The following is a 27,628-nucleotide window of genomic DNA, read 5'->3' as shown; positions in this document are numbered from 1 at the left end:
AAAGGCAGAAGGAGAAACTGAGCTTCTAGCAGGTGAAGAAGAGGTAGCTGGGACTGAAGAGCCCTGTACGAAGGGGCGTCGTGTGAGATTTAGATGATCGGACCTTTTGAACCTGGGGACAGGTTTCCCTGCCAGTTTAAAAACACATTGGTTGGCGGGGCACATTGGCTCACACCTGTAATCCCAGCATTTTTGGAGGCCGAGGTGGGCGGATCACTTGAGCCCAGGAGTTTGAGACCAACCTGGGAAACATAGGGAGACCCCATCTCTACAAAAAAAACAAAACAAAACAAAAACAAAAACAAATAAATACAATTAGCTGAGTGTGGTGGAGTGCCTATGTCGTCCCAGCTACTTGGAAGCTGAGGTGGAAGGATCGCTTGAGTCGGGGAGGTTGAGTCAGCAGTGAGCTGTGATCACACCGCCACACTCCAGTCTGGGCAGCAGAGCAGGGCCCTGTCTCAACCAAACTCAAATTGGTGACCTTCTATCCCCAAGGTCACTGTGTCATGGCGTGCCTGACATGGTATGTGGTGTGTCTGTACTGGGCTCTGGAGGATCACCAGGCTTCTCCTTGTACAGACACGTTCAGTCCTGTCGGAAGCTGCGGGAGGGCAGGACTGCCTCCTCATTTGCCACATCAGGCAGCCAGGACTCAGAGAGGGGGATGTGACTTAGGAAGGTCACAGCGACTCCACTTCCCAGGCAGCCCTAGAGGTTTCAGCCTGACAGCCTGTCATTCCTGCCCTGATCTCCCAGCCCTAGCCCAGGGACTTTCGCCTGGGGCTGCCCAGTGGTGCCAGCTCTGTGGGCCCAGGAAGCCTAGCTCCTCCGGGCTAGGTAGGGGTTGGGGAGATGGCCTAAAAAGCACAGAAATTTAGACCAGGGGGTAGATATTTCCTCAGCAAGTTTTTCCTGAGCCTTGCTGTGGTCAAGCCCCCTGCAAGGCCCTGGGGCCACAGGAGGTCTGAGACTGAGGGGAAGTGGAGCCAGGTGTGGTCACCAATCTTCGTTCTTAGCTTAGGATCGCCCTGGGCAGCCTCTGTCTCAGGTGGAAGATGGGGTGGGCAGAATACAGAGCAGCAGGACAAATGCAGCCCCAGGGGTTCTCGGCTCTGAGCAGAGCCTCTGTCTCTCCTTACACAGGTATGCAGGGCGGAGCTGGGATGCCAACCTACTGGGTCCGCCGACTGTAGCTGTGGGGGGTTCTGGATCCTCAGCTGCCCCAAGCCCCCCTTGGTCCACTTCCTGTACCTGAGAAGGGGCTCCATGGGAGGAGGGTGGGTCAGGAGAGGTGGCCAGGCAAGGTGGCTCTGGTTTCCAGCTGCCACTGTCACCGCCCACCCCACTGAGCCATGCCACCCTCTCTCTGCACGCAACCAGACACCTTGGCCTGGTGAGGCCTCGATGTAGGGGCTGATAGGTAGGCTTAGAGCCATGGCAACAGGTGGCCACCTCCTCCCTGCCGGTGTCAGGAGCGGAGACTGCAGAGGGACCAGGACTTAGATGAGAGAGGTCTCCCCAGCAGGAAGGCAGGGTCTGGTGGTTGGCATCCACTAGATGAGCATGGTCAGAAAAATGCCGGGATGAGCAACTTCTTTATCTAGGCCTGGGTTGGGGTGCCTGCCATAGGTCCCCATGGGACATGCTGCAGCTGGCAGCCCCCAGACCCCGGGGCTGTGCCCCTCTGGGCAACACCCGGAAGGTAGGCTTGCCAGGACTGACCTTTCCCAAAGAGATCTAGGTGGGGACCAGAGGGTTTCTGACCCCAGCCTGCGACTGGCTTCACCTCCCATAGTCTCCTGGAGCCAAGGAAAGGGCAGGACTGGCGGGCCCATGGAAGGGTCTGTGGGGCATCTGGTCCTCGTCAGAGGGAGGAACTGGCAGTTCGCACAGTGCTGCTGGTCTGGACTGCCCTCTGAGCTCTCAGGGGGTCTCTATACAGGCAGAGTCCTCCCAGCCCCTCTCTCCCACTCTTGGGTGAAGGGTCGGCTGGAGAGAGGCCCCTGGGACATCTGGGTGTGTGTGCCAGCCACCCAGCCCAACTTCTCGGCTCTCCGAGTGCCACTATCAGGAAAGGGGCCAGGGCTGCCTCAGTGGCTGGGAGGCCTGCTTGGACTTGGGGGTTACCTAGGCCCTTAGCCCTCTTGGCTGGCTTCCCAGGAGCTTGGTCCCACAGGACTTGGGGATAGGGTGGGTGCAGCACACCCCCCTCAGCAGTCCCTGTTGGCTTCCTGCTGGGCCCGACTCACCTCCCTCCTCATCTCCCCACAGCCCGATCTGCTCAACTTCAAGAAGGGATGGATGTCGATCTTGGATGAGCCTGGAGAGGTAGGAGGACCGAGGCGGGAGGGGAGGAGACTGGCTTGTGCCGCTGCTGGTCCCCTGAGCAGCCCAGGAGTGGGGGTGGGGCTGGGAGGGGCAGAGGCTGCCCATCAGGCTTCTGCCTCCTGGAGCAGTCTGCAGTGTGTAAAAGGGATCACAGCAAGGGGCCGTCTAGCCCCTCACACCCAGTGTCCCATCCCTTGATTTCATCAAGGGTCTCTTGGCCCTCCCACCTCAGTAGGAGCCTGGCTGGGAGTCGAGGGTCTTGAGTGGAAGGTCTCATAGAAGCCGTCTGGCCCGAGACACAGATTCACAAAGCCTGGCCTGAGGAGGTGGGGCTCGGCGCAAGTGCTGGGGTTTCACCCACCTGGAACCACACTGGTTGAGTCAAAGCCTCCTCTAGGCCTCAGTGGCCACATCTGTGACATGGGCATAATGAATAATGGCGATTCTTTCCTGAATGGATAACAAGGTCACAGAGATCAAGCACGTACAGGTGCCACACAGCTCCTGGCACTTACTATGGGCTCAGCTAAAGACCCTTCCTTCCTCTGGCATATGTGTCCTTGGAACCAGCAGGGACAGTGGCCGTTTCCCCAGCTCTGTTCTTTTGGCTGCCAGGCTGGCTCCCTGCCCACATTGCCTGGGCGGGAGCGTCTCCCCACCCCTGCCCTGCATGCGCCTGCCGCTCCGGTCTGCGTGCAGCCTGCATACCGGAGAGGGCTCCGAGCCAGAGGGGATTTCATTGTGTTTCCGGCCCACATGTTTTATTCCCTCCAGCCCACAGCCTTCCCTACCCGCTGCCTGCCCGCCGTCCCTGGCGGCTGCTCTCTAGGCTCACACAAAGCCCGGCACCCCGCCAGTGACCCCTTCCTGGCCTCCCCACCCAGGGTCCCCGGAGGGCAGAGGGATTACAGGCCCCACCCAGAGCTGGCCATTACTCATCCTCTATCACAGGGTTCTGGAATGTCCGAACTGGAAGGGCCCTGGGAGTTCAGCCAGCCCAACCCCTTGGTGCACAGACAGGAGACGGGCCCAGGAGGGTGTTGGTCTCTTCCAGGCCTAGGAGCACCTGGGACAGACCCAGGCTCAGAACTCAGCGCACCTGAGGTCCATGGAGCTCCACCCAGCTTCCATCTCAGACAGTCATAGGCTAGGCCTGGAAGAGCTAAAGAAACCACTTGGCATAGAACCCCTGTCCTACTTTACAGAGAGGCAATTGAGGTCTGCAGCAGCAACTCCGTTTACTTAGTGAGAGCAAAATGCTTCTAAGAGGCCTGGCCTCCCAGAACAAACCCAACAACCTGATGTCCATCCCTATGCCAACGGCATGACAGCCATACACACAAGAGAGGGTTAGGCACTGCTCACCTCACCAGAAGGTGTAGGGACTTCTTTTTTTTTTTTTTTTTTTTTTTTGAGGCAGAGTTTCACTCTTGTTGCCCAGGCTGGAGTATAATGGCGCAATCTCGTCTCACTGTGACCTCCACCTCCCAGGTTCAAGCGATTATCCTGCCTCAGCCTCCCGAGTAGCTGGGATTACAGGCGTGTGCCACCACGCCCATCTAATTTTTTTTGTATTTTTAGTAGAGACAGGGTTTCTCCATGTTGGTCAGGCTGGTCTCAAATTCCCGACCTCAGATGATCCACCCTCCTCAGCCTCCCAAAGTGCTGGGATTGTAGGCGCGAGCCACCACGCCCGACTGTGGGGACTTCTTAGTAGCCCTACTTTACAGTTCAGAAGACTGAAGCTCAGAAAAGTGGAGACGCTTGCCTAAAGGCACACAGCGAAAAAGGGAACTCTTGGGTACAAAACTCTTTTTCTCAGGGAGGCAATGTGGAAAGAAGCAGAAGGTATCATCCTTGCATGCCCCTTGAAAACTTACCATCTTCTTGAGGAGAGAAACTAAGTACTTGAAACAACCAATAGCACAGACAGGCTTGGTGATGTGAGGGAACTCCGGGAGGGCTGGGGACCGGGTGACATGCACTGACCTGGCAGTGGGCGGGCCGCAACTGGCATTCCAGTGGAGTGACCAGAAGCCTAGAGGTGGGCTGGGCTTGGCATAATATCGGGCTGTTCTGGCGCCCCCACCCCTTTCCCACGTGTCCTGCCAATCTAACCCCAGCTGGAGCAGAGACAGGCACTGCCGGAAGGCACCCAATCACAAATCCTAAACATACAGGTTAGTGCATTCTCACCCGCTGCGGATGTGGGTAGCCAGCCTACAGATCAAGAAGCAGACCATGCGGCCGGGCGCGGTGGCTCACGCCTGTAATCCCAACACTTTGGGAGGCCAAGGCAGGTGCATCACCTGAGGCCAGGAGTTCGAGACCAGCCTGGCTGACATGGTGAAACCCCATCTCTACTAAAAATACAAAAAGCCGGGCATGACGGCAGGCGCCTGTAATCCTAGCTACTCGGGAGGCTGAGACAGGAGAATCACTTGAACCCAGGAGGTGGAGGTTGTAGTGAGTGGAGTTTACACCATTGCACTCCAGCCTGGGCAACAAGAGCAAAACTCCTCTGTCTCAAAAAAAAAAAAAAAAAAAAAAAAAAAAAAGCAGATCGTGCCTGGCACTCACTCCTACCCTGGGGCCCCGTCCAGTCCTACTTCCCGGGGGACCTTTGTCCCTGACCATGGTGGTGATCTGGGGGAATATGGAAAAAGACGTGATATCCTGGCCCCACTGAGTCCCTGACTTGCTTACACAGATCATCACCCCTCCCTGTCTGCACTGGGTCCAGGGTGCCTGAGGAGCCTTGGCGATCTTAAAAGGGGCTCCAGGAAGGACCAGGGGGGTGTGGTTACGGAGGGGAAGCCAACCCATTTCACAGATGCTAAGAGAGGACATGGAGGGGCCAGGTCTCAAATCGGCATTTTCTGCCTCCCCACCCTTCCTGTGTGCAGAGTAGTGAGTTTGGCAGCCACGCAGGACACCTGTACAATCTCACACACTGGCTCTTTCATTCCATCCTCCTTACAGCCTCCCTCCCCTTCGCTCACCACCACCTCTACTTCACAGTGGAAGAAACACTGGTTTGTGCTGACAGATTCAAGTCTCAAATATTACAGAGACTCCACTGCTGAGGAGGTGAGGCCATGGGTGTACTGATGAACCCCGAGCAGGGCCTGGGGTGGCCTGGCTGGGGTCACTGGGGTGGGTCACACCAGGGCCCACACGGACCATAGTGGGCCCTCATGCTCCAGGCAGACGAGCTGGATGGTGAGATCGACCTGCGTTCTTGCACGGATGTCACCGAGTACGCGGTGCAGCGCAACTATGGCTTCCAGATCCACGTGAGGCTGCGTGCAGCTTGGGGCTGGTGGTGGGCAACGTGGCTGGAGGCCCCTGAGGGAGGTTTTGGTATTGAACGTGGCTCACCATGGAGACTGGATCCCTGTCACTCATTTACCCAGAGGCTCTGTCCTCAGAGCCAAACAGAGCTGTGATGCCAACACTTAGCGTATCTAGGGGAGACGCTGGAGCCGGCAGGGCTCTTCCCAGGCCAATGGAAGGGAGGTTTTGTACCCCCTGCCCACCCCAGACTCAAGACCTTAGATGCCCCTGTGGAAGGAAGGGCCGCCCTCCCCGGGGTCCGTCGTGGGGAGGGAGTCATGCGGCTGGCCATGTGGCAACCTACCTGTGCGGTGGCCTTACAGACCAAGGATGCTGTCTATACCTTGTCGGCCATGACCTCAGGCATCCGGCGGAACTGGATCGAGGCTCTGAGAAAGACCGTGCGTCCAACTTCAGCCCCAGATGTCACCAAGTACGTACTAAGCTGGACTGGGGCCTTGGGGGAGGCACTTTCCGTTGCGTCCCTGAGTGGGTTTCTAGGCACTCACCTGAGGACTGCACATTCTGGGCCCTCGTTTCTCTGTCAACAACATGGGAAGAGAGCAGTGAGCGTTCTCAGTATCATCCAGAAGTATGCTGAGGGTTTGAGGTTTGATCTGCCTCCTCAAATGTGATGGGGCCTCTTCTGTTTGGTGGAGATGCCTGTGAGTCAAAAGCCGCTGCCAGGTGGCTGTTCTGTCTCTGTGCCGTGGGGGCCGTGTCTAAGCCTGTGTTGGGAAGGGGTGGTTAGGTAGTTCGGCCTTGGAGCCCACGCCTCCTGGGATGAGGAGCTCACTCCCTCTGGAGGCTGCCACAGGCACTGGGGCAGGAGGGCTGAGTTACCCAGTGGCAGAGTCCCCCACTGTATATACCCCAGATGCCCATGGGGTGCTGGGACTTGGAGCTGCTGGGCAGTGGGAACAGAGTATGGTATTAAAGGGGGCTGGGCTGGGTGTGGTGGCTCACACCTGTAATCCCAGCGCTTTGGGAGGCTGAGACGGGGGGATCACTTGAACTCAGGAGTTCAAGACCAGCCTGGGCAATATAGTGAGACCTCGTCGCTACAAAAAATTTAAAAATTAGCCAGCCGTGGTGGGAGGATCATCTGAACCTGGAGGCCGAGTCCCCCAGCCTGGCCACACGGTGGCTATTCAGCCTTAGGCCAGAGGCTTTCCCGTCTAGGTTTCAGAGTCCCCATCTGTCATGTTAGTGTGTCATGTCTGCACATGTGCGAGGATGTGCCCAGAGCACTTTGTGTACTCTGAAGTGCAGTGAGTTGGACTGTTACTTAGCGTATAGGCCCAGCTGCTTTAAGAAAGAAACCCCGGGCACAGTCGCTTAATTGAGACAGATGTTTATGTGTCCCTTCAGAACAGCCCCGAGGTATGCAGTCCTGGCCTGGTGGGGCTCGCTCTGCCCTTTCAGGGGAGCCACGTGCCGCACCCACTTGGCAGCCTATAGTCACGTGGCTACAGGTAGCTCTGGGAACACTGCAAGTGTAGTTTTTGGCAGGGTGACCACGTACCCGGCTATGACTGTGGATAAAGAGAACTGCCATAGTTGTTCAGAGTCGCCACAACTTGTGTTCTCTGTACCCCGAGGTCCCTGCCTTCACCCCATCAGCAGTGACTGTGGGCATCCGCCTTGCCACTGTGAGCCTTGGGAACCCGGGACATCGTGTCCTACACCAACTCCTTGATCACCATTTGCAAAAAGCCCTCTGCCTGCTTTCCACATTCGCCCACCCCGTCCTCACATCCATCCTGTGAGAGGCGCTGCTGTCCCACATTACAGATGAGGTCACTGCAGCTCAAAGAGGGCAAAGAGACCAGCGTGGTATGGCTCACGTGAGCCTGTAATCCCAGAGCTTTGGGAGGCTGAGGTGGGAGGATCACGTGAGCCCAGGAGTTTGAGATCAACCTGGGCAGTATACTGAGACCCCATCTCTATCAAAAATTTAAAAAATTAGCTGGGCATGGTGGTGCCTTTCTATAGTCCCAGCTACTTCAGAGGCCAGGGCAGGAGGATCACTTGAGCTAAGGAGTTTAAGGCTGCAGTGAACTATGATCACACCACTCTACTTCAGCCTGGGCAGCAGCGTGAGACCCTGTTCCTTGAGAAACAGAAACAAGAGGGGTCGAGGGAAGCCAGGCATCCTGGTGGGTCCCTGGGCTGTGGAGTGGTGGAGCTGGGAAGTTCCCGGGCTCTGTTAACCAGGAAGCTTAGGTCAGGCTGCTTCCTTCCCTGGGGTCTGTCTCCAGCCCCTGGCACAGGGCCAGACACACAGGTGTCGCTCCGAAAGTGCTCATTGCGGGACTCAGGAGTGAGGACCCAGCTGACGTGGCTCTGCTGGTGCCCTAGGCTCTCGGACTGTAATAAGGAGAACACGCTGCACAACTACGGCACCCAGAAGGGCCCCCTGAAGGCAGGGGAGCAGCGGGCGGGCGTTGAGGTCGTCAGCCGGGGTGGCCCTCGGAAGGCAGATGGGCAGCGGCAGGCCTTGGACTACGTGGAGCTCTCCCCGCTGACCCAGGCCCCCCCACAGCGGGCCCGCACCCCGGCCCGCACTCCTGACCGCCTGGCCAAGCAGGAGGAGCTGGAGCGGGACCTGGCCCAGCGCTCCGAGGAGCGACGCAAGTGGTTTGAGGCCACAGACAGCAGGACCCCAGAGGTGCCCGCTGGTGAGGGGCTGCGCCGGGGCCTGGGTGCCCCCCTGACTGAGGACCAGCAAAACCGGCTCAGTGAGGAGATCGAGAAGAAGTGGCAGGAGCTGGAGAAGCTGCCCCTGCGGGAGAATAAGCGGGTGCCCCTCACTGCCCTGCTCAACCAAAGCCGCGGAGAGCGCCGAGGGCCCCCAAGTGACAGCCACGAGGCACTGGAGAAGGAGGTAGGCACCACGCTGGTTCTCTAGGAGGCCCCTTGCCCCCACATCCCTCCAGTCCCTGCGTTCACACCCTGGTATTTGTCCCTTGCACTCCTACAGTGATGGGGAGCTCACCCCTAATCTGTGAGTGTGTACCCCACACTCCTGCGAACTAGAATCTTCTTCCTTAGACCTTAGTAGTTTGGTTTTTTTTCCCTGTTCTGCCCTTAGCTGCCATAGAGAAGGGACGTGGGAAGAGAAGGGAGAGACCTGCCAGGCACTGTGGCTCACACCTGTAATCCTAACACTTCGGGAGGCCAAGGTGGGAGGGTCACTTGAAGCCAAGAGTTTGAGACCAGTCTGTGCAATATGGCGAATCCTCATGTCTACAAAAAAATACAAAAGTTAGCTGGGCGTGCTGGTGCATACCTGTAGTCCCAGCTACTTGGGAGGCTGAGGTGGGAGGATGGCTGGAGCCCGGGAGGCAGAGGGTACACTGAGCCGAGATCAAGCCACGGCACTCCAGCATGGGCAATAGAGCCAGACTTTGTCTCAAAAAAAAAAAAAAAAAAAGAAGGGAGAGACCGTTTATTGTGTGTCTGCTGCACATGACCTCCCTGCCTGCACTGACTCATGGAATCCTCATAGTGGCCTCTACCGCTAGGGTAGACCTCAGCGGTTTTACTGATGGGAAAACTGAGGCTCCAAGATGTTTCCTCTGTCACCTACATGATGTGTAAACATCTGTGACCATAGTTTCCTGTTCCTCACCCTGTCTAGCCTTCTCTGGGCCAAGGCTCTCCCAGGTCATTGACCTGGCCATCCAGGAAACAGCCCAGCATGTCCCCTGGCCACATCTCACTCCAGGGCTGCTTGCTCTTCTCAAACCCTGAGCCATTCCTACGCCTTCCAGGGATGCTGGGCTTGTATCCGTGTGGAGCTGGAAGCCTGTGGCTCCTCACTGCCTTCCACCAGCCCTGCCCCAGCTTCCAGGACCCACTGACCACCCTTCTCCCTCATAGGTTCAGGCTCTTCGGGCCCAGCTGGAGGCGTGGCGTCTCCAAGGGGAGGCTCCTCAGAGTGCGCCGAGATCCCAGGAGGACGGCCACATCCCCCCGGGCTACATCTCACAGGTAAGGCCAGGGGCTGTTTTTCAGGGGGAGGGGGCAGATTTCTGGTTGCCGTGTTATCAGGAAACAGCTGAGATTTTGGGAGCCCTTCCTGTGCGTGCTGGAACCCAGGTGTGGGGCATTTGACATGCATCATCTCACTTACTCTCCCCACAGCTGGTGGGCGTGATCACTGTGCCCATTTTACAGACAAGGCCACTGAGCTCTGAGAGGTTATGTGACTTGCCTGAGGTCACCCTGCCTGCAGGTGTCAAAGGTGGGATTTGAGCGAGGGTCCGGCTGACTGCAGAGCCTGTGTGTGAGTCCCCGTGTGACACTCTGCACTTGGACCCTTGCCCCGGGGAAGTTGGGGGCCAGTGGCCCCGAGAGTCACTCCCTGAACACAGGGAAATCTTACCGAGGCCCAGCAGGCCAGGCCCCACTCAAGGAGGTCTGCAGGACAGGAGAGCCTCCAGTGGCCCTCACAGAACGCACTGTCTGCCTAGGACAGTGGTTCTCAATGGGGTCCATTTTGTCTTTTGTCCCCCTTGGGGACATGAGGCTGTGTCTGGGAACACTTTTGGTTGTCACAACTAGGGCAAACTAACTCTCTAGAAAAAACGTGTGTGTGTACACATGTATGAGTTTATTATACATTTTACCAATAAAAACAATGCTTAGTACACAATTTACAAATAAAAAATATATAATTTTATTGTGAATTTCATATAGCAAATGGCTTTTTCTCAGAATGCTTTCAGTGATTTTTCCATACTCTTGTATCCACAACCAATTAACAAACGGCGGTTCTTTTAACATGTGTACTGCCTGACGCTTTTGTTTATGGTAACGAGTAAGATGAGAAGACATTTGTCGAAACGTTACTGCTGCATGTTGTGAGTGACCTCTTTGCTAAATCGGACGGTAGATTTTTACTGAGAATATTTGAGAATTTTCTATTAAGAATATTTTTGCGATTTTGTGTTCTATTTACAATGTAATGGTTATAGATATGACACACTTTTAAGTTTACTCTGCATTATTAACATTTTCTTATCACTTGATTAAGTCTAGACAGTCAACAAAACAATAAATCAAGCCCTGATGTGTAATGTTTACCAATTCTGCAGTGTAAATACTCCCACTGTGGCCAATGCTGCATTTCCAGCACAAAGTCCCTGGACACAGAGTTGGGAAGAGATGTCACACTATCCAATAGGATTTCCACTATGCAGATACAGTCGATGTGATTGACCCCAAGAGCATGCATAATAAAACACAGTGAAATAATTAGGAAGTAATAAATTTGAGCATTTATTACCTTGTCTTTAATGTAGTTAATTTAATTATAAGTATATAAATTTAATTTTTAGTGACTGTGCTTAACAACTACATCACATAATTCCTAAAAATTTGACAATCAGCTGTCTGTAGTTATCACACCTCTCACACCATTATCTAAAGTAGAAAAGAAGGGGCCAGGCACAGTGGCTCATGCCTGTAATCCCAGCACTTTGGGGAGGCCGAAGTGGGCGGATCACGAGGTCAGGAGAACGAGACCAACCTGGCCAACATGGTGAAACCCTGTCTCTAATAAAATACAAAAAATTAGCCGGATGTGGTGGTGCGCACCTCTAGTCCCAGCTACTTGGGAAGCTGAGGCAGGGGAATCATTGGAACCCAGGAGGCCCAGGTTGCAGTGAGCCAAGATCGTGCCATGGCACTCCAGCCTGGCAACAGAAAAGAAGACTGAGATCCAGGCCCTAGGCAGGAGGAGCCTTCTAGAAGTTTCCAAGGGGAGGTCACGTCGTGAGGGGGCTCTCAGGAAGGCATTGGCTGGGGCATGAGAAGGAAGGCTGGTTGGTGTCTGTTGTGGAGGCCTTCAGTGCTGAGCTAAGAGTTAGAAGCTCTGGCCTGGCACGGTGACTAACACCTGTATCTCAGCACTTTGGGAAGTGAGATAGGTGGATCACTCGAGGTCAAGTGTTCGAGACCAGCTTGGCCAGCATGGTGAAGCCCTGTCTCTACTAAAAAAAAAGTACAGGCCGGGCGCGGTGGCTCAAGCCTGTAATCCCAGCACTTTGGGAGGCCGAGATGGGCGGATCACGAGGTCAGGAGATCGAGACCATCCTGGCCAACCCGGTGAAACCCCGTCTCTACTAAAAAATACAAAAAACTAGTCGGGCGAGGTGGCGGGCGCCTGTAGTCCCAGCTACTCGGGAGGCTGAGGCAGGAGAATGGCGTGAACCCGGGAGGCGGAGCTTGCAGTGAGCTGAGATCCGGCCACTGCACTCCAGCCTGGGCGACAGAGCGAGACTCCGTCTCAAAAAAAAAAAAAAAAAAAGTACAAAAGTTATCAGGGCACAGTGGTGGGCACCTGTAATCTCCGCTCTCCAGTGGCAGATTCTCCTGCTGAGGCAGGAGAATCCCTTGAACCTGGGAGGCAGAGGTTGCAGTGAGCTGAGATCCTGCCACTGCACTCCAGCCTGGGCGACAGTGAGACTCTATCTAAAAACAACAACAAAAAGAACAAATCAAACAAAAAGAAGCTCATTCCACAGACTTTCGGAGGTTTGGGGTCCGACAGTGACATCAGGAAAGTGATGTCAGAGTGGAGGGGGCTTGGGAGAGGGCCAGGTGTAAGGTGTTAGGAAATGGCTGAAGGAGGGTGAATGTCAAGGGTATGGAGGAAGGAGAATTTCGGACTGGATGACCGGTGCTACAGAAGGCAGAGGGGACTTTGGGGGCCCTGAGGCTGGGGATGCTGCTGCAGGGAAGCCCGGAGACTGTCCTGGGGCCAAGTAGTGGATGGAGGTTCCACTGATGAGTAGGCAGGGGAGTTGGGGTGGGACACAGAGGGCGCGCCCTGGGGCTTACCTTGTCCCGCGGAGGGGCAGGGAGGAGCCAGTGTTGTGCCCTGTAGCCCCCCACCCTGAGGCAGACAGGGGAGTTGGGGGCCCAACACCACAGCTGAAGCAGGTGGGAGGACCTCCGAGGCCCCCAGCCAGGGGGCTTCTGCCTGCGATCTGCTCTAAGAAGCTCCAGGGGCTGCTTTCTGGGTGGGAGGGGCTGGGACCTATTCATACCCACCTATAGTCAGAGTGGCTTCATCTTCCTCCATTTTATTTTATTTATTTTAATTGTTTTAGAGATGAGGTCTCTCAATGGCACGCAGGCTACAGTGCAGTGGCACAGAGGCTCACTGCAGCCTTGAACTCTAGGGCTCAAGCAATCTTCCCACCTCAGCCCACAGGCTACACTACCGTGCCTGGCTAATTTAAAAAATTTTTTTGTAGACACAAGGACTCACTATGTTGCCCGGGCTGGTCTTGAACTCCTGGGCTCAAGTGCTTCTCCCATTTTGGCCTCCTGAAGTGCTGGGGGTACAGATGTGACCACTGCACTGGCCCGTCTTTGTCCATTTTACTCATAGAGCCAGCTTCAGATTTCCTTTGGATCAAGGCTCTGCCACTACTATGAAGTTTAAAAGGCACTGCTTTGGCTTCTCAGCTTACAGGTGGCAAAACTGAGGCCCACAGAAGGGTGTGACCTTTGAGCTATAGGCAAACCTGTGTCTGGGGTCCAGGCGTTCTGGTTCCCCGGTGCCCCATTGGGCGCATCAAAGTCTGTCGGTGTTTCGTCCCGTTAGGGTGGGGTGGGCAGGTGGGAGGGGAGAAGGGAATAACTGGGAAACAGAACTGAAGACCAGGCAGGTGGAGGAGTGACCCCAGATGTGGAGGGCGGCAGAGAAGAGGTGCTGAGTCATCTGTGTCACCCTCAGGCATGGGAGGAGGTGGCTGGAAACTGGTGGACCTGGAGGAGTGACAGCTGGGAGGGATTCCCCAGCTGGTATCTCAGGCTGAGTGGGTGCCCTGCCTTCAGGGGTTGGGGGCTTGCTGCTGCAGGACAGCTGTTGAGTGGTCTGGGGCTTCACCCACTGGATGTCTGGTAAAGAGAACCCTTCCCCACTATTGCAGTGGGGGACATGAGGCATTTCTTTATCTTCTTTGATGTCCATGTCAGAGGTGGCAGCCAGGATCAGGACACCTTGGGCCACTCAGGAAGGTAGGTGAGAGAGCAGCCCCTGGCCGCCTAGGAGCCCCTCTTTGTCAGCTGAGTCCCACCTCCTGATGTCAGCCCCTGCACCCCTGAGCTGCTGGGTCTGCCTGGTCTGGCCCTTTGCAGAGGAGCAGTGCCCACCCCCACATTGCTGGGCTCCCCAGTGGTGGGTGCTGGCATACCGACTCCCTCTGTGCGCAGGGTTCCCGTGCCCAGGGAGCCTCGGGGGCTGGTCCTGCAAGGCCTCCTTTACAGACGCCAAGACTGAAACTCAGAGGGGGCAAGGAGTTTGTTCAGGTTTACTCCAAGGCGCAGCCAGGATGAAGACCCGCCCTCTGAGGTTGAAAGCCGTGTTCTGTTGTCCTTAGCCAGAAGACATATAGAGGGCAGGAACGGAAGCCAGGGGACAGCCACCCCTGTCCCCACATAAAGCTCTTGGCCCTCGCTCTTCTATCAAATCATCCCCTGCAGCTGGGCGCGGTGGCTCAAGCCTGTAATCCCAGTACTTTGGGAGGCCGAGACGGGCAGATCACGAGGTCAGGAGATCGAGACCATCCTGGCTAACACGGTGAAACCCTGTCTCTACTAAAAAACACAAAAAACTAGCTGGGCGTGGTGGTGGGCGCCTGTAGTCCCAGCTACTCAGGAGGCTGAGGCAGGAGAATGGCGTAAATCCGGGAGGCAGAGCTTGCACTGAGCTGAGATCCGGCCCCTGCATTCCAGCCTGGGCGACAGAGCGAGACTCGTCTCAAATAAATAAATAAATAAATAAATAAATATCCCCTGCAGCATAGGTGTGGCTGCCGGTGAGGTGGGGAGGTGGCCTGTGCGTGGGGGAGACACAGTCCCTCATCTGGCCCTCTGTGCCTCAGTTTCTTCCCTGGCTCTTCTTCCCCTTCCCTTTTTAATGACCTTAAACATTTTTTTAATTATCAAAAAAAAGGTTTACATTTTCAAAAATAATTTAAACAAACTGAAAGGGTGGAAATCAACACCCCCACACTCCTTCCGCTGCCAGCTGCCACCCCGGGGTCCCGTTGGTGGCTGCTGCTGCCTGCCTATCAGTTTCTGGTGGCAGCTGTAACCTGTCACCACAGCTGCCTAAATAATGCACACGTATTACCTCACACTTCTGTAGGCAAGAAATCTAATGCGGGTCTTGCTGTGCTGCAGCCGAGGCAGGCATGGGCAGCCAAGGCAGGCACCCGTTGTATCCTTTGCCTGCTGTGACTTCTGGTGGCCACCCGCATCCCTTGGCTCTCAGCCCCTTCATCTTCAAAGCCTGCAGAGGGGACATCGAGTCCTTCTCCCGCCACATCACTCTGACCATCCCTTCCTGGTCACACCTCCCTTGAACTCTTCGCTTCTGCCCCCTTCGTCCACTTTTAAGGACCCTTGTGATTACACTGGGCTTGAGAGATAATCCGGGATAATCTCCCGATTTGAAGGTCAGCTGATTAGCAACCTTAATTCCCTCTGTAGCCTGAATTCCTCTTTGCCACGTAACATGATGTAGTCACAGATCCTAGGAGTAGAATGTGGAAGACTTTGGGGGGCTATCATTCTACCCCCCACAATATCCTCCCTACCTTTTCTGTGTTTTCGCGTCCATTCACTGGGACGGACAGGTCTGCACCTTTGTTCCCGTGAGTGGGATCATACCATGTGTAGTGTCAGAAGTCAACTTTCACCACCTCATTTTGGGATCTTTTTCCACAGCATCCACACAAAAACTCTGTCTAGCGGCTGCCTGTGGCCCATTGTCAAGCTCGATCCCATCATTTATTCAAGAGTTCCCCTGATAGGGACTTAGATTGTTTCTAGTTTTCATCTGTTACCAACCTTGCCGTAGGGAATACCCTTGTTCCAGAAGTCTCTGTACATATACAACTTTCTGTGGGATCATTCCTAGGAGTGGACCTGCTAGGTCAACCAGTGGGGTCGCAGAATGTGATGATGCCACGGGACCACCCCTGCCCCCCTGTGACACCGTCATAGCAGACACTCCCAGCAGTGGGTATTATTAATCTTTGAGATACTTGCCCATCTTATCTACTAAGCCTTATTTTGTATTACATCATCAGTTTCATTTCATTTACTGAGCACCTGCCACATGTCAGGCCCTGGCCTAGACCCTAGGGACCCAGGCAGATGTTCTCAGTCTTCAGGGAACTTAGAGTTTCAGGGAACTTACGGTTTGGCAGAAGTAGAACCTTCTGAGGCAGAGGAGAGGCTTCCCAGAGACAGAGCTAGGAGAGACATTTAAACTGGGCTTCAGGTCAGTAAATTATCCAGGGAGGTAAAGTTGCCCAAAAAAACATTCCAGGCTGGGCGCAGTGGCTCACGCCTGTAATCCCAGCACTTTGGGAGGCCAAGGTCGGCAGATCACAAGGTCAGGAGTCCAAGACCATCCTGGCTAACACAGTGAAACCCCATCTCTACTAAAAATATAAAAATTAGCCGCGCGTGGTGGTGGGCACCTGTAGTCCCAGCTACTTGGGAGGCTGAGGCAGGAGAATCGCTTGAACCTAGGAGGCGAAGGTTGCAGTGAGCTGAGATCACTCCACTGCACTCCTGCCTGGGTGACAGAGCAAGACTCTGTCTCAAAAAAAAAAAAAAAAATTCCAGGCAGTGGGAATAGCATGAGCTAAAGCTCAGAGGTGTGAACGTGCTGCAACCATAACTATAAGATTGCTTGGCAGAGAAGGACCAGGGATGAGACCGTAAAGGTCAGCCATGGAAACAGAGACTTGACTCTAAGACGGGGAGGTCCTGGAGGGCTTAAGGTGAGGTTTGTGAATGAGGAGCCGTGGGGTGGGGGTGGGAGCAGGAGCAGGTGCAGACTGGAGGTGCCGGGACCCAGGAAGAGGTGGTGTACCTGCCCCTGAACCTTCTCCTCTGAAGGCTGGGGAAGGGCTGCTGTCCAGAGGAATGGGGCAGCCGGTGATACCCTGGCCTCCGGCCCACAGGAGGCATGTGAGCGCAGCCTGGCAGAGATGGAGTCCTCACACCAGCAGGTGATGGAGGAGCTGCAGCGGCACCATGAGCGGGAGCTGCAGCGGCTGCAGCAGGAGAAGGAGTGGCTCCTGGCCGAGGAGACGGCAGCCACGGCCTCAGGTATGGACCCTGGGTGGGGCACAGTGGGCTGGGCCCTGAGCCTCTGTGCTGAGGCTCCTCCTAGCCAAACTGGGGAGGACTTTATCAAATAAGATGTAGGGATCTCAGTGCCACATTTGGGGTAAAGGGTCAGCAGGGGTTGGAAGCCCCAAGAACTGGCCTGTAGCCCTACTTGAAAAGGGAAACTGAGGCAGTAAAAGACACCCTCCCCACCCCCAACACCACCACTACCATGGGTGGTGAGTCCTCCTGCTCAGGGGCCTGCAGCCACCATAGAGTGCCTAAAGCCACACGCTACCTACATGCAGCGGGGAGAGGCTGATCAGCTGCATCCCCTGTCCTCACAGGAGTGCCTGCTCCCTGGGCACATGGGCTAGACCCTGGGGAGAACAGGGGAAAGTGTGAGCGTTGTCCATGCCAGCTGTGTACCAGGCACTGGGCCCCCACATGTTTCCCAAGGGAGCATCCTTCATCCTGGACAATTCCCTCCCCTCCTGCCACCACACACCTGCTGTGTGCCTGGCACATTCCTAGGCATCACTAGGGGTTTGTAGAACAATAGAAATGCTGGCAATGTCACATGATCTGAAGCTCACAACCTGCCAGTGCTGTGCCAAGTGCTCATGCACTTGAACCCAGCCCTGGGGCCAGTGTGCTCTGCATTTTAGGAAGACCGTCTTTGCAGCCACATGTGTTAGAGACCCCTTTCTCCTCAGCAGTCTGGACTTCGCCCTGTAATCTGGCACTAAGGTTTCTGCTGTGAAATAGATAAAAATCACACTTAAGTGTAGTGATAAAGACCATAAATAGCCTCATGTCCATTCAGGGTGGGGATTGTCACCAAAAGAGTTACCAGAGGCCGGGTGCAGTGGTTCATGCCTGTAATCCCAGCACTTTGGGAGGCCAAGGCAGGCGGATCACCTGAGGTCAGGAGTTCGAGACTAGCCTGGCCAACATGGTGAAACCCCACCTCTAATAAAAATACAAAAATTAGCCGGGCATGATGGTGGGCTTCTGTAATCCCAGCTACTCAGGAGGCTAAGGCAGGAGAATTTGTTAAACCCAGGAGACAGAGGCTGCAGTGAGCTGAGATTGCACCACTGTACTCCAGCCTGGGTGGCAGAGTGAGACTCCATTTAAAAAAAAAAAAAAAAAAAAAGCCTGGGTACTGTGGCTCATGCCTGTAATCCCAGCACTTTGAGAGGCTGAGATGGGTGGATCATAAGGTCAGGAGTTCAAGACCAGCCTGTCCAAGATGGTGAAACCCTGTCTCTACTAAGAATACAAAACTTAGCCATGCACAGTGGCAGGCGCCTGTAATCCCAGCTACTCAGGAGGCTGAGGCAGGAGAGTCGCTTGAAAGCGGGCAGCAGAGGTTGCAGTGAACCAAGATTACACCACTGCACTCCAGCCTAGGTGACAGAGTGAGACTCCATCTCAAAAAAAAAAAAAAAAAAAAAAAAAAAAAAGGAGAAACTTTCAATGTTCAGAGGTTTGAGATTTTAGAATTGTGGGTAAAACTATGGGTGGCACTTATTTAATCCTCACAACAGCCCTGAGTGAGAAAAAAAAAGCCTCGGTCTCAGTCCTTAGGAGCTCACAGTCTGAGAATAAAGCCAGCAGGAGCTAATGTTGGGGCATTTACTCTGAGCCATGCTTTGTTCTAAATGCTTCACACACCTTCCAGTAACCCCATGAAGGAAAGGCACTGTTGTTATCTATCCCTGTTTTCCAGATAAGGGACCGGAGGCACGAGGGGTTAAGTCACCTGTGCAAAGTCACATCGATTTATGCTGACTGTGGAGCTCTTGACCACTAGGCTGGGCAAAGCAGATAGGCCTTGTTTGAGAGCCCTCAGAGTCTGCAGGGAGGGTGTACTAGGTGGGGTCCTACCCGGAAATCACTAGAACAGGAGGTACCAATGGTCAGACACTGAGCTGTCTCCCCAGCAGGGCCCATCCAACAGGATTATCTTTCCTTAATAGATGGGCTCAGAGAGGTTGAGCAGCTTACCCCAAGCCACTCATTTTATGACACAGCCTGGGCTGCTCTGGACTCCTGGTTTGGTGCTCTTTGTGTAGCACTCCTTGGTCCTGTCTCCACCAGTACATGTGGTGTCTCAGAGCTGGTGGCACTTGGTGCTGCTGACCCCCCTCTAGTCTCTCTTGTGCCTCTCTGCCCTGCTTCCAGCCATTGAAGCCATGAAGAAGGCCTACCAGGAAGAGCTGAGCCGAGAGCTGAGCAAAACACGGAGTCTCCAGCAGGGCCCAGATGGCCTCCGGAAGCAGCACCAGTAAGATGATGCCAGGGCCCAACTGCCCACCCTGATGGTTATGGGTTGAGGAACTTTGCTGAGGCCCCTTGGCAGAGGACACATCAGTTTGTCCCTAGCTGAGATTCCTGCTCCAGTCTCATGGATGCAAGAAACAGAAGTAGAATGTCCTCAGGCGGACCCCATGCCAGTCCTCACAGACAGTTCTTCAGGTGCCTTCTTGTCTTCGCTGGTCCCGGCCTCCACCCACCTCTTCACCCCTTAGTCTCCCCTAGAGCTCGGCTGCAGTGTCACTGTTGACCAGTAGGCCTCTCCCTGCCCCAGAGCACAGTTTTGGAATGTTGAGGCTTCAGGGACTTTAAAGATGGGCTCCTCCGGCCGGGCACGGTGGCTCACGCCTCAATCCCAGCACTTTGGGAGACTGAGGCAGGCGGATCACCTGACGTCAGGAGTTTGAGACTAGCCTGGCCAACATGGTGAAACCCCATCTCTACGAAAAATACAAAAGTTAGCTGAGTGTGGTGGCGGGTGCCTGTAATTCCAGCTACTTGGGAGACTGAGGCAGGAGAATCACTTGAACCCAGGAGGTGGAGGTTGCAGTGAGCCAAGATTGTGCCACTGCACTCCAGCCTGGGCAACAAGAGTGAGAGCAAGACCCCATTTAAAAAAGAAAGAAAAAGGAAAAAAGATGGGCTCCTCCAAGCCACCCTCACTTAGGGGAAATACCTGTAGCCCAGAGAGGCTATCACTGGTTCACAGCCCCACAGCAGGCTAAACGCAAACCTAAAGAGGGAACCCCAGAGTCCTGGCATGCTTTGAGTCTGCCCTGACTGGACTCCAGGCTTGGCAGGGGCAAGATAACCTGTGCTCTCCTTTGCTCCTCCTCTGGGGCAGGTCAGATGTGGAGGCACTGAAGCGGGAGCTGCAGGTGCTATCGGAGCAGTACTCGCAGAAGTGCCTGGAGATAGGGGCGCTCACGCGGCAGGCCGAGGAGCGTGAGCACACACTGCGCCGCTGCCAGCAGGAGGGCCAGGAGCTGCTGCGCCACAACCAGGTGGGCCTGGCCCCAAGTTGAGGGGACACGGGCGGGTCCCAGCACCCCTCCCCTGACCACCGTGCCTCTCCCAGGAGCTGCATGGCCGCCTGTCAGAGGAGATAGACCAGCTGCGTGGCTTCATTGCCTCACAGGGCATGGGCAACGGCTGCAGGCGCAGCAATGAGCGGAGTTCCTGCGAGCTGGAGGTGAGTGCCCTCACTAGCACCAGGCAGCCCAGTGGTTCTCGGGGCAGGGCTATGGTGCACCCCCACCACAGGCTGCATGTCACCTGTGGCAGGAAAGCCAAGTCTCTGAGTGGCTTGGCCAGCCTGACTAGGCCAGAACACCTACTACGCATCCAGTAGCCAGAATTCTTCCCTCCCGCCTGCGTTGTGTCACCTACCTGCCGTGTACCATAGGAAATCACTCCACTTCTCTGAGTCCCAGTAGTTCATCTGTAAAATGGCACCAGCACCCCAGCACCTTCCTTACTGGGAAATATTGGGGTAAGAAAATGTGTGTGTGTGTGTGTGTGTGTGTGTGTGTGTGTTTACTGATATTGGGGTAAGAAAATGTGTGTGTGTGTGTGTGTGTGTGTGTGTGTGCGCCAGGATCACTGTAGTCTTTTCTTTCCTTTTCTTTCTTTCTTTTTTTTTTTTTTTTTTGAGACAGAGTCCCACTCTGTCACCCAGGCTGGAGTGCAGTGACACGATCTTGGCTCACTGCAACCTCTGCCTCCCCAGTTCAAGTGATTCTCCTGCCTCAGCCTCCCAAGTAGCTAGGATTACAGGCCTGCACCACCACACCTGGCTAATTTTTTATATTTTTGGTAGAGACAGGGTTTCACTATGTTGGCCAGGCTGGTCTCAAACTCCAGACCTCAAGTGATCCGCTGGCCTTGACCTCCCAAAGTGCTGGGATTACAGTGTGAGCCACCATACCCAGCCTCAGTATTTCTTTCTTTTCTTTTTCAGACATAGTTTTGCTGTTGTTGCCCAGGCTGGAGTGCAGTGGCGCCATCTCGGCTCACTGCGGCCTCTGCCTCCTGGGTTCAAGCCATTCTCCTGCCTCAGCTTCCCAAGTAGCTGGGATTACAGGCATGTGCCACCATGCCTGGCTAATTTTGTATTTTTAGTAGAGACAGGGTTTCTCCATGTTGATCAGGCTGGTCTTGAACTCCCAACCTCAGGTGATCTGCCCACCTCGGCCTCCCAAAGTGTTGCGATTACAGGCATGAGCCACCGTGCCCAGCCGATATTTTATTTCTTTAACAAACACTTAGGTGAGGCTTACTGTGTACCTAGAACTTCTGGAAGCCCTTTTTGTCTGTTAACTCATCTAATCTTCCTGACAGCTCCATACATTAGCTACTGTTACTGTCCCCATTTACAGATTAGGAAACTGAGACACAGGAAGGTCAAGTACCTTACCAAAGCTTGCATAGCTGGACTGGGATTTGAACCAGGCAGTCTGGCTCCATTCTGAGCTTTTAAGCCTCCCCAGACCTGGCTGAATTTGTTTCCTCCTTGGTCAGGTCAGCAGCACCTGGCCCTCAGGGTTGGGGAGGGGTTAATGAGGTGCCTTGTGGAGTAGCTCAGCCTGCTCAGGTTTATGTAGGGCTTCTTTTCATCCATCTTACCCCTGAGGTGAGAGCCTGGTGCTGCATGAGGGCTGCAGCAGAGATGACCATGAGATACCCATTCACACAGGCTGGACAGGGGTGAGAGTAAGGGAAGGCGAAGCAGGGGAATCAAAGAGGGCTTCCTGGAGGAGTCTGCCTCCAGGGTTTAGAGGGTTTTGGTGCAGATAGGGGCTGCATTCTAGGGGCCTGAGGCAGAGAAAACCCGGGCTGCAGGGCACTGTGGGCCAGGGTAACTCTGGCTTCTGGCCCTGGATCAGCCCAGCACCTATATCCCCAGGTGCTGCTTCGTGTAAAAGAGAATGAACTCCAGTACCTGAAGAAGGAAGTGCAGTGCCTCCGAGACGAACTCCAGATGATGCAGAAGGTAGGACCCGCTGCTGGGCGTGGGGGCCGTGGGGGCCTCTGGAGCCACCTGGATGCCATCCCGTGAGCACCTGCTCTGTGCCAAGCCCTCCACTTGCTTCATCCTTCCTCAGGCTCTCCTGTGCTTCTCCCATGTAGGTGTTGTCATCCCCATTCACTGACAGGGAAACTAAGGCTAAGAAAGGGGAAGTGACTTCCCCAAGGCCGTACTTGCTTCTGTTTATTTAGTGTTATTTAATTTATTGATTATTATTGAGCACCTCCTATGTCCCGGGCACTGTGCTAGGTGCTGGGAAGACAGATGTGAACAAAATAGCCCCAAATCTCTGCTGTGGGGAGCTTGCACTCCAGTGAGAATAACCGCGTTGCTAGGAGTTGGGTGGGTCGGGGTTCAGCCCAAGTCTGAGTCTGCAGCCCGCCTGGCCCACTGTTGGCTGCTATGTCACTGCCTGGTGCATTCTGTCAGTTTGGGGCAGGAAGTGGACGTGTTGGTGGCTCTGTAAGCGCACGTGAGCCAGACCATGTTTACCACACTTGAAGAACAGGTGGCGTGAACTCACGGGAAGGGCCCAAGCACCCAGCCAGGCTGACCTGGTTCTCATCCTAGCCACTCACTGCCCTGCGGTCTTGGGCAAAATCTCCTTCCCCCAAACAGGATGAGGATGACAATGACACCTGTGTCCCTAGGTGGTACCAGGGAGGTGGGAGAGGGAAGCCCAGGACCCAGGGCCATCTCGGGGAGCCACCTGGAGGGATGAAGCGAGGGGCTGTGGGGAGGTCTGGCTGCTGGTACTGCCCATGTGCCAGGTGGGCAGGACTGGAGGGAGAGGCTTCATGCCCTCATACCTGCCTCCTGCCCCCCAGGACAAGCGCTTCACCTCGGGAAAGTACCAGGATGTCTACGTGGAGCTGAGCCACATCAAGACGCGGTCCGAGCGGGAGATCGAGCAGCTGAAGGAGCACCTGCGCCTTGCCATGGCCGCCCTCCAGGAGAAGGAGTCAATGCGCAACAGCCTGGCTGAGTAGAGGTGGGTGCCAAGGTGTGCGCCCTGCACGGTGGGCAGGGGCTGAGGCTCTCCCACAACCAGGACTCCTGGACCACCCCAGCCAGGCCACTTTCTTCTTCTGGCCTCCAATTCCCGTTTTGTAAAAGGGACGATGAACCCAGCAACACGGGATTGTTGCAGAGATCCCATCAGTCCCGGGCCACAGGCTGCTTCATCAGCTTAAGCCTGTTCCTTCAGAGCTGGGCGGCACAGTGCAGAGCCATGGCCTGCTCAGTGCACCCCCCTTCTTGGGGCTGGAGGCAAATGCAGTGTTCACATCCCTGACCCCCACAGGGAGTCTCCACTGAGCTTCACACACAGACATCGCACACCAAGGCCAGGCCTCTGTCCCATTTAGTCTTACACTCGTTGTTGACTTAGCAGGGCTCAAAGTGGTTGGTTGATTGGTTGTTTTGAGACAAGGTCTTACTCTTACCTGGGCTGGACTGCGGTGATACAATCACGGCTCACTGCAGCCTCAACCTCCTGGGCTCAAGGGATCCTCCCACCTCAGCCTTCAGAGTAGCTGGGACCACAGGCCCACACCACCATGCCCAGATAATTTTTGTACTTTTTGCATAGGCGAGGTTTCGCCATTATTTCCCAGGCTGGTCTCGAACTCCTGGGCTCAAGCAGTCTACCTGCCTCAGCCTCCCAAAATTCTGAGATTACAGGCATGAGCCGCTGCACCTGGCCAAAGTGTTCTTATTTTTGCTTTTCCAATGCCACATCTACCTGGAGCATCCTCTTTCTGCTAAATCCTCGTGGACTTCCAAAGGCACACAGGAGAGGCCACCCTATAGCCGAGCTACTCGTGAAGGAGCTAGGAAGAGCGGATCTGACTACCTTCAGGGCTGAGAGGTGGTGGAAGGACCCACTCAGCACCCTTGCTTGGCCTTGGGATAGCCTCGCAGCCCCTCAGCCCAGGCCTCAGCCCTGTCGCACCTTGTCTTTCAGGTCCCGCTCAGCTGCAGACCCTCCAGGCTGGAGGACCAGCCGCCCTCTTTCCCTCGTGGATGGAAGTCAAAAGCCAAGCTTTCTCCCCACCCTCTGTGGGCCACACGTGCACTTGCACCCACCACACACACCCACACACAGACACAGACACACACACACGTGCACACATGTACACACGGACACACACACACACACACACTCTGCGTATCTGAGCGCGCCCCTCGCACTGGGTCTTACCTTGCACCTTCTTCAGGATTTTATATGTGAAGAGATTTTTATATAGATTTTTTTCCTTTTTTTCCAAAACGCTTTATACTTAAAAAAAAAAAAAAAATTCCTGGTGGTCGTGTGCCTCCAGCCCTGGTCCCCGCTCTGTCTCCAGCCACCCTCTGCTTGGGCTTCTGGGCTCGTGGCCCTGGTCCGGGGGTCTGGCGGAGGCCCAGGCAGCAGCCATGGCAGGGTATCTCTGCAGGGGAGAGGCGGGAGCCTGCCACCTTCCTCCTACCCTACCTCCTACTAACACTTCCTGCCCCATTTGGACCTGTACCATGGGGCTCAGGACAGAGGGAGCCAGCAGCTGGCTTCCATGGCCCCACAGCCTCCTCTGAGGCTGTGCTGGGTGCGGAACCGCCGGAGCCACCCAAAAGGTGATTCTCTCCTGCCCCCTGAACCTCTTAACTTAATAAAATGTTCCAGCAAGTTCTGGTGTCCTAGATGGCTGATAGAACAGAAATGGAGATTGGGGTTTCTTGAAGTGGCTTCCCTACTCACACCCTACCCACACCCCACCCTTCCTAAAGCAGTGGCCTCTGGGCTTCTGAGGGTGGGGCTGAAAATCCAAGGTCCCCCTTAGTAAGGACTGCGACGCCCCCAGTGTGGCTTACAGGCCAGTGGCAGCGGAAGCAAGTGAGAAATAGCAAGTCCAGCCCCACCCCGACCTACTGAACCAGCGTCTGCATTTTAACAGGTGCCCCAGTGATTCACGGGACCTTCAAAGTCTGGGGAGCACTGGAGTGGGGCCCAGGGCCCAGGCCTGAGAGAGAGACGTGGAGCTAAGACTGGCCCTGACCATGACCTTGGGCAAGTCACACCCCTCACTAAGCCTCAGTTTGTTTCTCCATCAAATGGGTGTTTTTCTTTCAGTCCCAGTCCTCTCCTGAGGCTTTTCCCAGAGGTCATACCCAACCCTGGGCAGGGGTGAGGGCAGGGTTGTGGCTGCCCCAGGCCCAGGTCCAGCGGGCTGGGAGTCCTCACCATGGCCAGCTGTGCTGATTGTGGTCTCATGGGGCTGGGAAGAGGTCGCATTTCTGAGCCACAGAAACAAGCCACATCCGGTAGGGGTCCTGGAAGGCTGTGAACGCAGAAGAGACCCTGAGCCAGCCTGCAGGTGGAAGAGTACCTTTGGAGGCAGCTTTGAAAGATGACTCTTCGAGATGGAAGAATCAGGAAGGGCCTTCCACGCGGAGGCACCAGCAGGAGCAAACGTCCCTGTGTGTTCAGGGAAAGACCCACAGGAGAGTGACCGCGGGCAGTGAGGGGAGATTGTTTCCCATTCCCTTGCCAGGGATTGCTTGAGGAATGGACATGGGATGCAGTTCCAGCCAGTGAAATGCGAGGGGAAGTCTTGGGAGCGGGGTGGAGGAGGTCATCTAGGAAGGGCGTCCTTGGTGTTAGAAAGAGGCACAAGATGGCCGGGCACAGTGGCTCATGCCTGTAATCCCAGCACTTTGGGAGGCCGAGACGGGCGGATCACGAGGTCAGGAGATTGAGACCATCCTGGCTAACACAGTGAAACCCTGTCTCTACTAAAAAATACAAAAAACTAGCCGGGCGAGGTGGCGGGCTCCTGTAGTCCCAGCTACTCGGGAGGCTGAGGCAGGAGAATGGCGTAAACCTGGGAGGCGGAGCTTGCAGTGAGCTGAGATCCGGCCACTGCACTCCAGCCTGGGCAAAAGAGCGAGACTCTGTCTCAAAAAAAAAAAAACAAAAAACAAAAAAATTAGTCGGGCGTGGTGGCAGGCGCCTGTAATCCCAGTTACTTGGGAGTCTGAGACAGGAGAATGGCGTGACCCCTGTAGGCAGAGGTTGCAGTGAGCCGAGATAGTGGCACTGCACTCCAGCCTGGGCAACAGAGCTAGACTCCATCTCAAAAAAAAAAAAGGCAGAAGAGGCCAGGCGTGGTGGCTCATGCCTGTTATCCCAAAACTTTGGGAGGCCAAGGCAGGGAAATCAGCTGAGGTCAGGAGTTCGAGACCAGCCCGGCCAACATGGTGAAACCCCGTCTCTACTAAAAATACAAAAAATTAGCCAGACGTGGTGCCAAGCGCCTGTAATCCCAGCTACTCAGGAGGCTGAGGCAGGAGAATCACTTGAACCCAGGAGGTAGAGGTTGCAGTGAGCCAAGATCACGCCACTGCATTCTAGCTGTGTGACGAGCAAAACTCCAACAAAAAAAAAAAGGAGGGGGCACAAGGAGGGGACACTTCTCTCCTTGCCTTGTCTCTATCTTCCCTCATCAATAGCTAAAAATGGCAGAGCAGAAAGAAGAGAGAGCCGGGACCCCATGCCATCAAATCCCCCAGCCTTGGCACTGCCCTGCCTCAGCACTGCTTGTCTTTGGAGATCAGGAACATTCCTAGCTACTGGGAGATGGGATGCCTGCTGCTGGCAGCTCTGCCGTCCATCCTCACCATCCCACCGTCCTCCCAGGACAGCTCTCCATCCCATCCTCTGCCTCCCTTCTAGCCTCAACCTAACTCAGAGCTCCCCCGTCTCACACCTGGGTTGCGGGAACATCCCCTTTACCAACCCCCCTCCCATCCCTCCTCAGGGCTTCCTAGGGGAGCTACAAAAACCAGGCCAGTCTCTGAAAGGTGCTCCACATCTCATGAAAAACCATGAGATCCCACTGCCCCACTATTAGAATAGCTCAGAGGAGAAGGTCTGCCGGTACCAAGTGCTGGTGGGGATACAGAGAACGGCAGCTCCCAGGTGCTGTTGGTGCGAGTGTGCTTTGTGCAACCACGGTGGGAAACTGACAGCTTCTCATCAAGTTAAATACGCATCTACCCTATGGCCTAGCATTTCCACTCCTGCTTACACATCCAGGAGAAATGAGTGCTTACATGCACAAAAGAATGAGTACCGTAATACTCGTATCAGCAAATAAACAATACAGCTGTCCATCAGTAGTAGAATGAATAAATTGTGGTATATTCATACTTTGGAATACTATACAGCTATTAAAAAAAAAAACCTGCTACACACAAAAATGTTGGTGAATCTTTCAGACATAATGTTGACCAAAAATAGCCACAGAAGAATGTAAGGCTGTACGATTTTGTTTAGGTGAGGTTCAAGAACAGACAGAACGTTATGGTGATAGTGGTCAGAGCAGCAGGTACCTCTGAGCTGAGGGCATTGACCAGCAGTGGGCAGAAGGGAACATTCTGATTCCAGAAATGTTCTATATCATGGTCTGGGTTGTGGTCATGTGG

At 54.8% G+C, this 27,628-nt stretch overlaps 1 protein-coding gene and 1 long non-coding RNA gene across 5 annotated transcripts in view; both read left to right on the top strand.

Moving 5' to 3' along the window:
* The window catches only part of TRIOBP (TRIO and F-actin binding protein), a 74,133-nt gene extending 49,303 nt beyond the window's left edge, over positions 1-24,830 (top strand). For 2 of the 4 annotated variants that reach the window (XM_015150294.3, XM_077949555.1), the window contains 13 exons: positions 2,275-2,331; positions 5,314-5,421; positions 5,538-5,627; positions 5,991-6,100; positions 8,029-8,554; positions 9,553-9,663; positions 16,668-16,815; positions 19,006-19,108; positions 19,982-20,141; positions 20,216-20,329; positions 22,043-22,129; positions 22,993-23,156; positions 24,132-24,830. In XM_015150294.3, the coding sequence (XP_015005780.3) occupies positions 2,275-2,331; positions 5,314-5,421; positions 5,538-5,627; positions 5,991-6,100; positions 8,029-8,554; positions 9,553-9,663; positions 16,668-16,815; positions 19,006-19,108; positions 19,982-20,141; positions 20,216-20,329; positions 22,043-22,129; positions 22,993-23,154 (1,776 nt within the window). In that variant the 3' untranslated portion in view covers positions 23,155-23,156; positions 24,132-24,830. Of the gene's footprint in view, positions 1-2,274; positions 2,332-5,313; positions 5,422-5,537; positions 5,628-5,990; positions 6,101-8,028; positions 8,555-9,552; positions 9,664-9,816; positions 10,362-11,114; positions 11,303-16,667; positions 16,816-19,005; positions 19,109-19,981; positions 20,142-20,215; positions 20,330-22,042; positions 22,130-22,992; positions 23,157-24,131 lie in introns of those variants that run through there. The other 2 variants (XR_013399014.1, XM_077949556.1) reach the window with 2 other exon arrangements.
* Positions 24,831-25,098: 268 nt separating this feature from the next.
* LOC144331739 (uncharacterized) lies at positions 25,099-27,301 on the top strand. Its single transcript, XR_013399109.1, has 2 exons — positions 25,099-26,133; positions 26,270-27,301. It is a non-coding gene; the product is annotated as an uncharacterized LOC144331739 (long non-coding RNA).
* The last annotated feature ends 327 nt before the right edge of the window (positions 27,302-27,628 follow it).

Source organism: Macaca mulatta, chromosome 10, assembly GCF_049350105.2.
Source record: "Macaca mulatta isolate MMU2019108-1 chromosome 10, T2T-MMU8v2.0, whole genome shotgun sequence".
NCBI lineage: Eukaryota > Metazoa > Chordata > Mammalia > Primates > Cercopithecidae > Macaca > Macaca mulatta.
The sequence above is the reverse complement of the archived record's forward strand: the minus strand, read 5'-3'. Positions and strand labels throughout refer to the sequence as shown.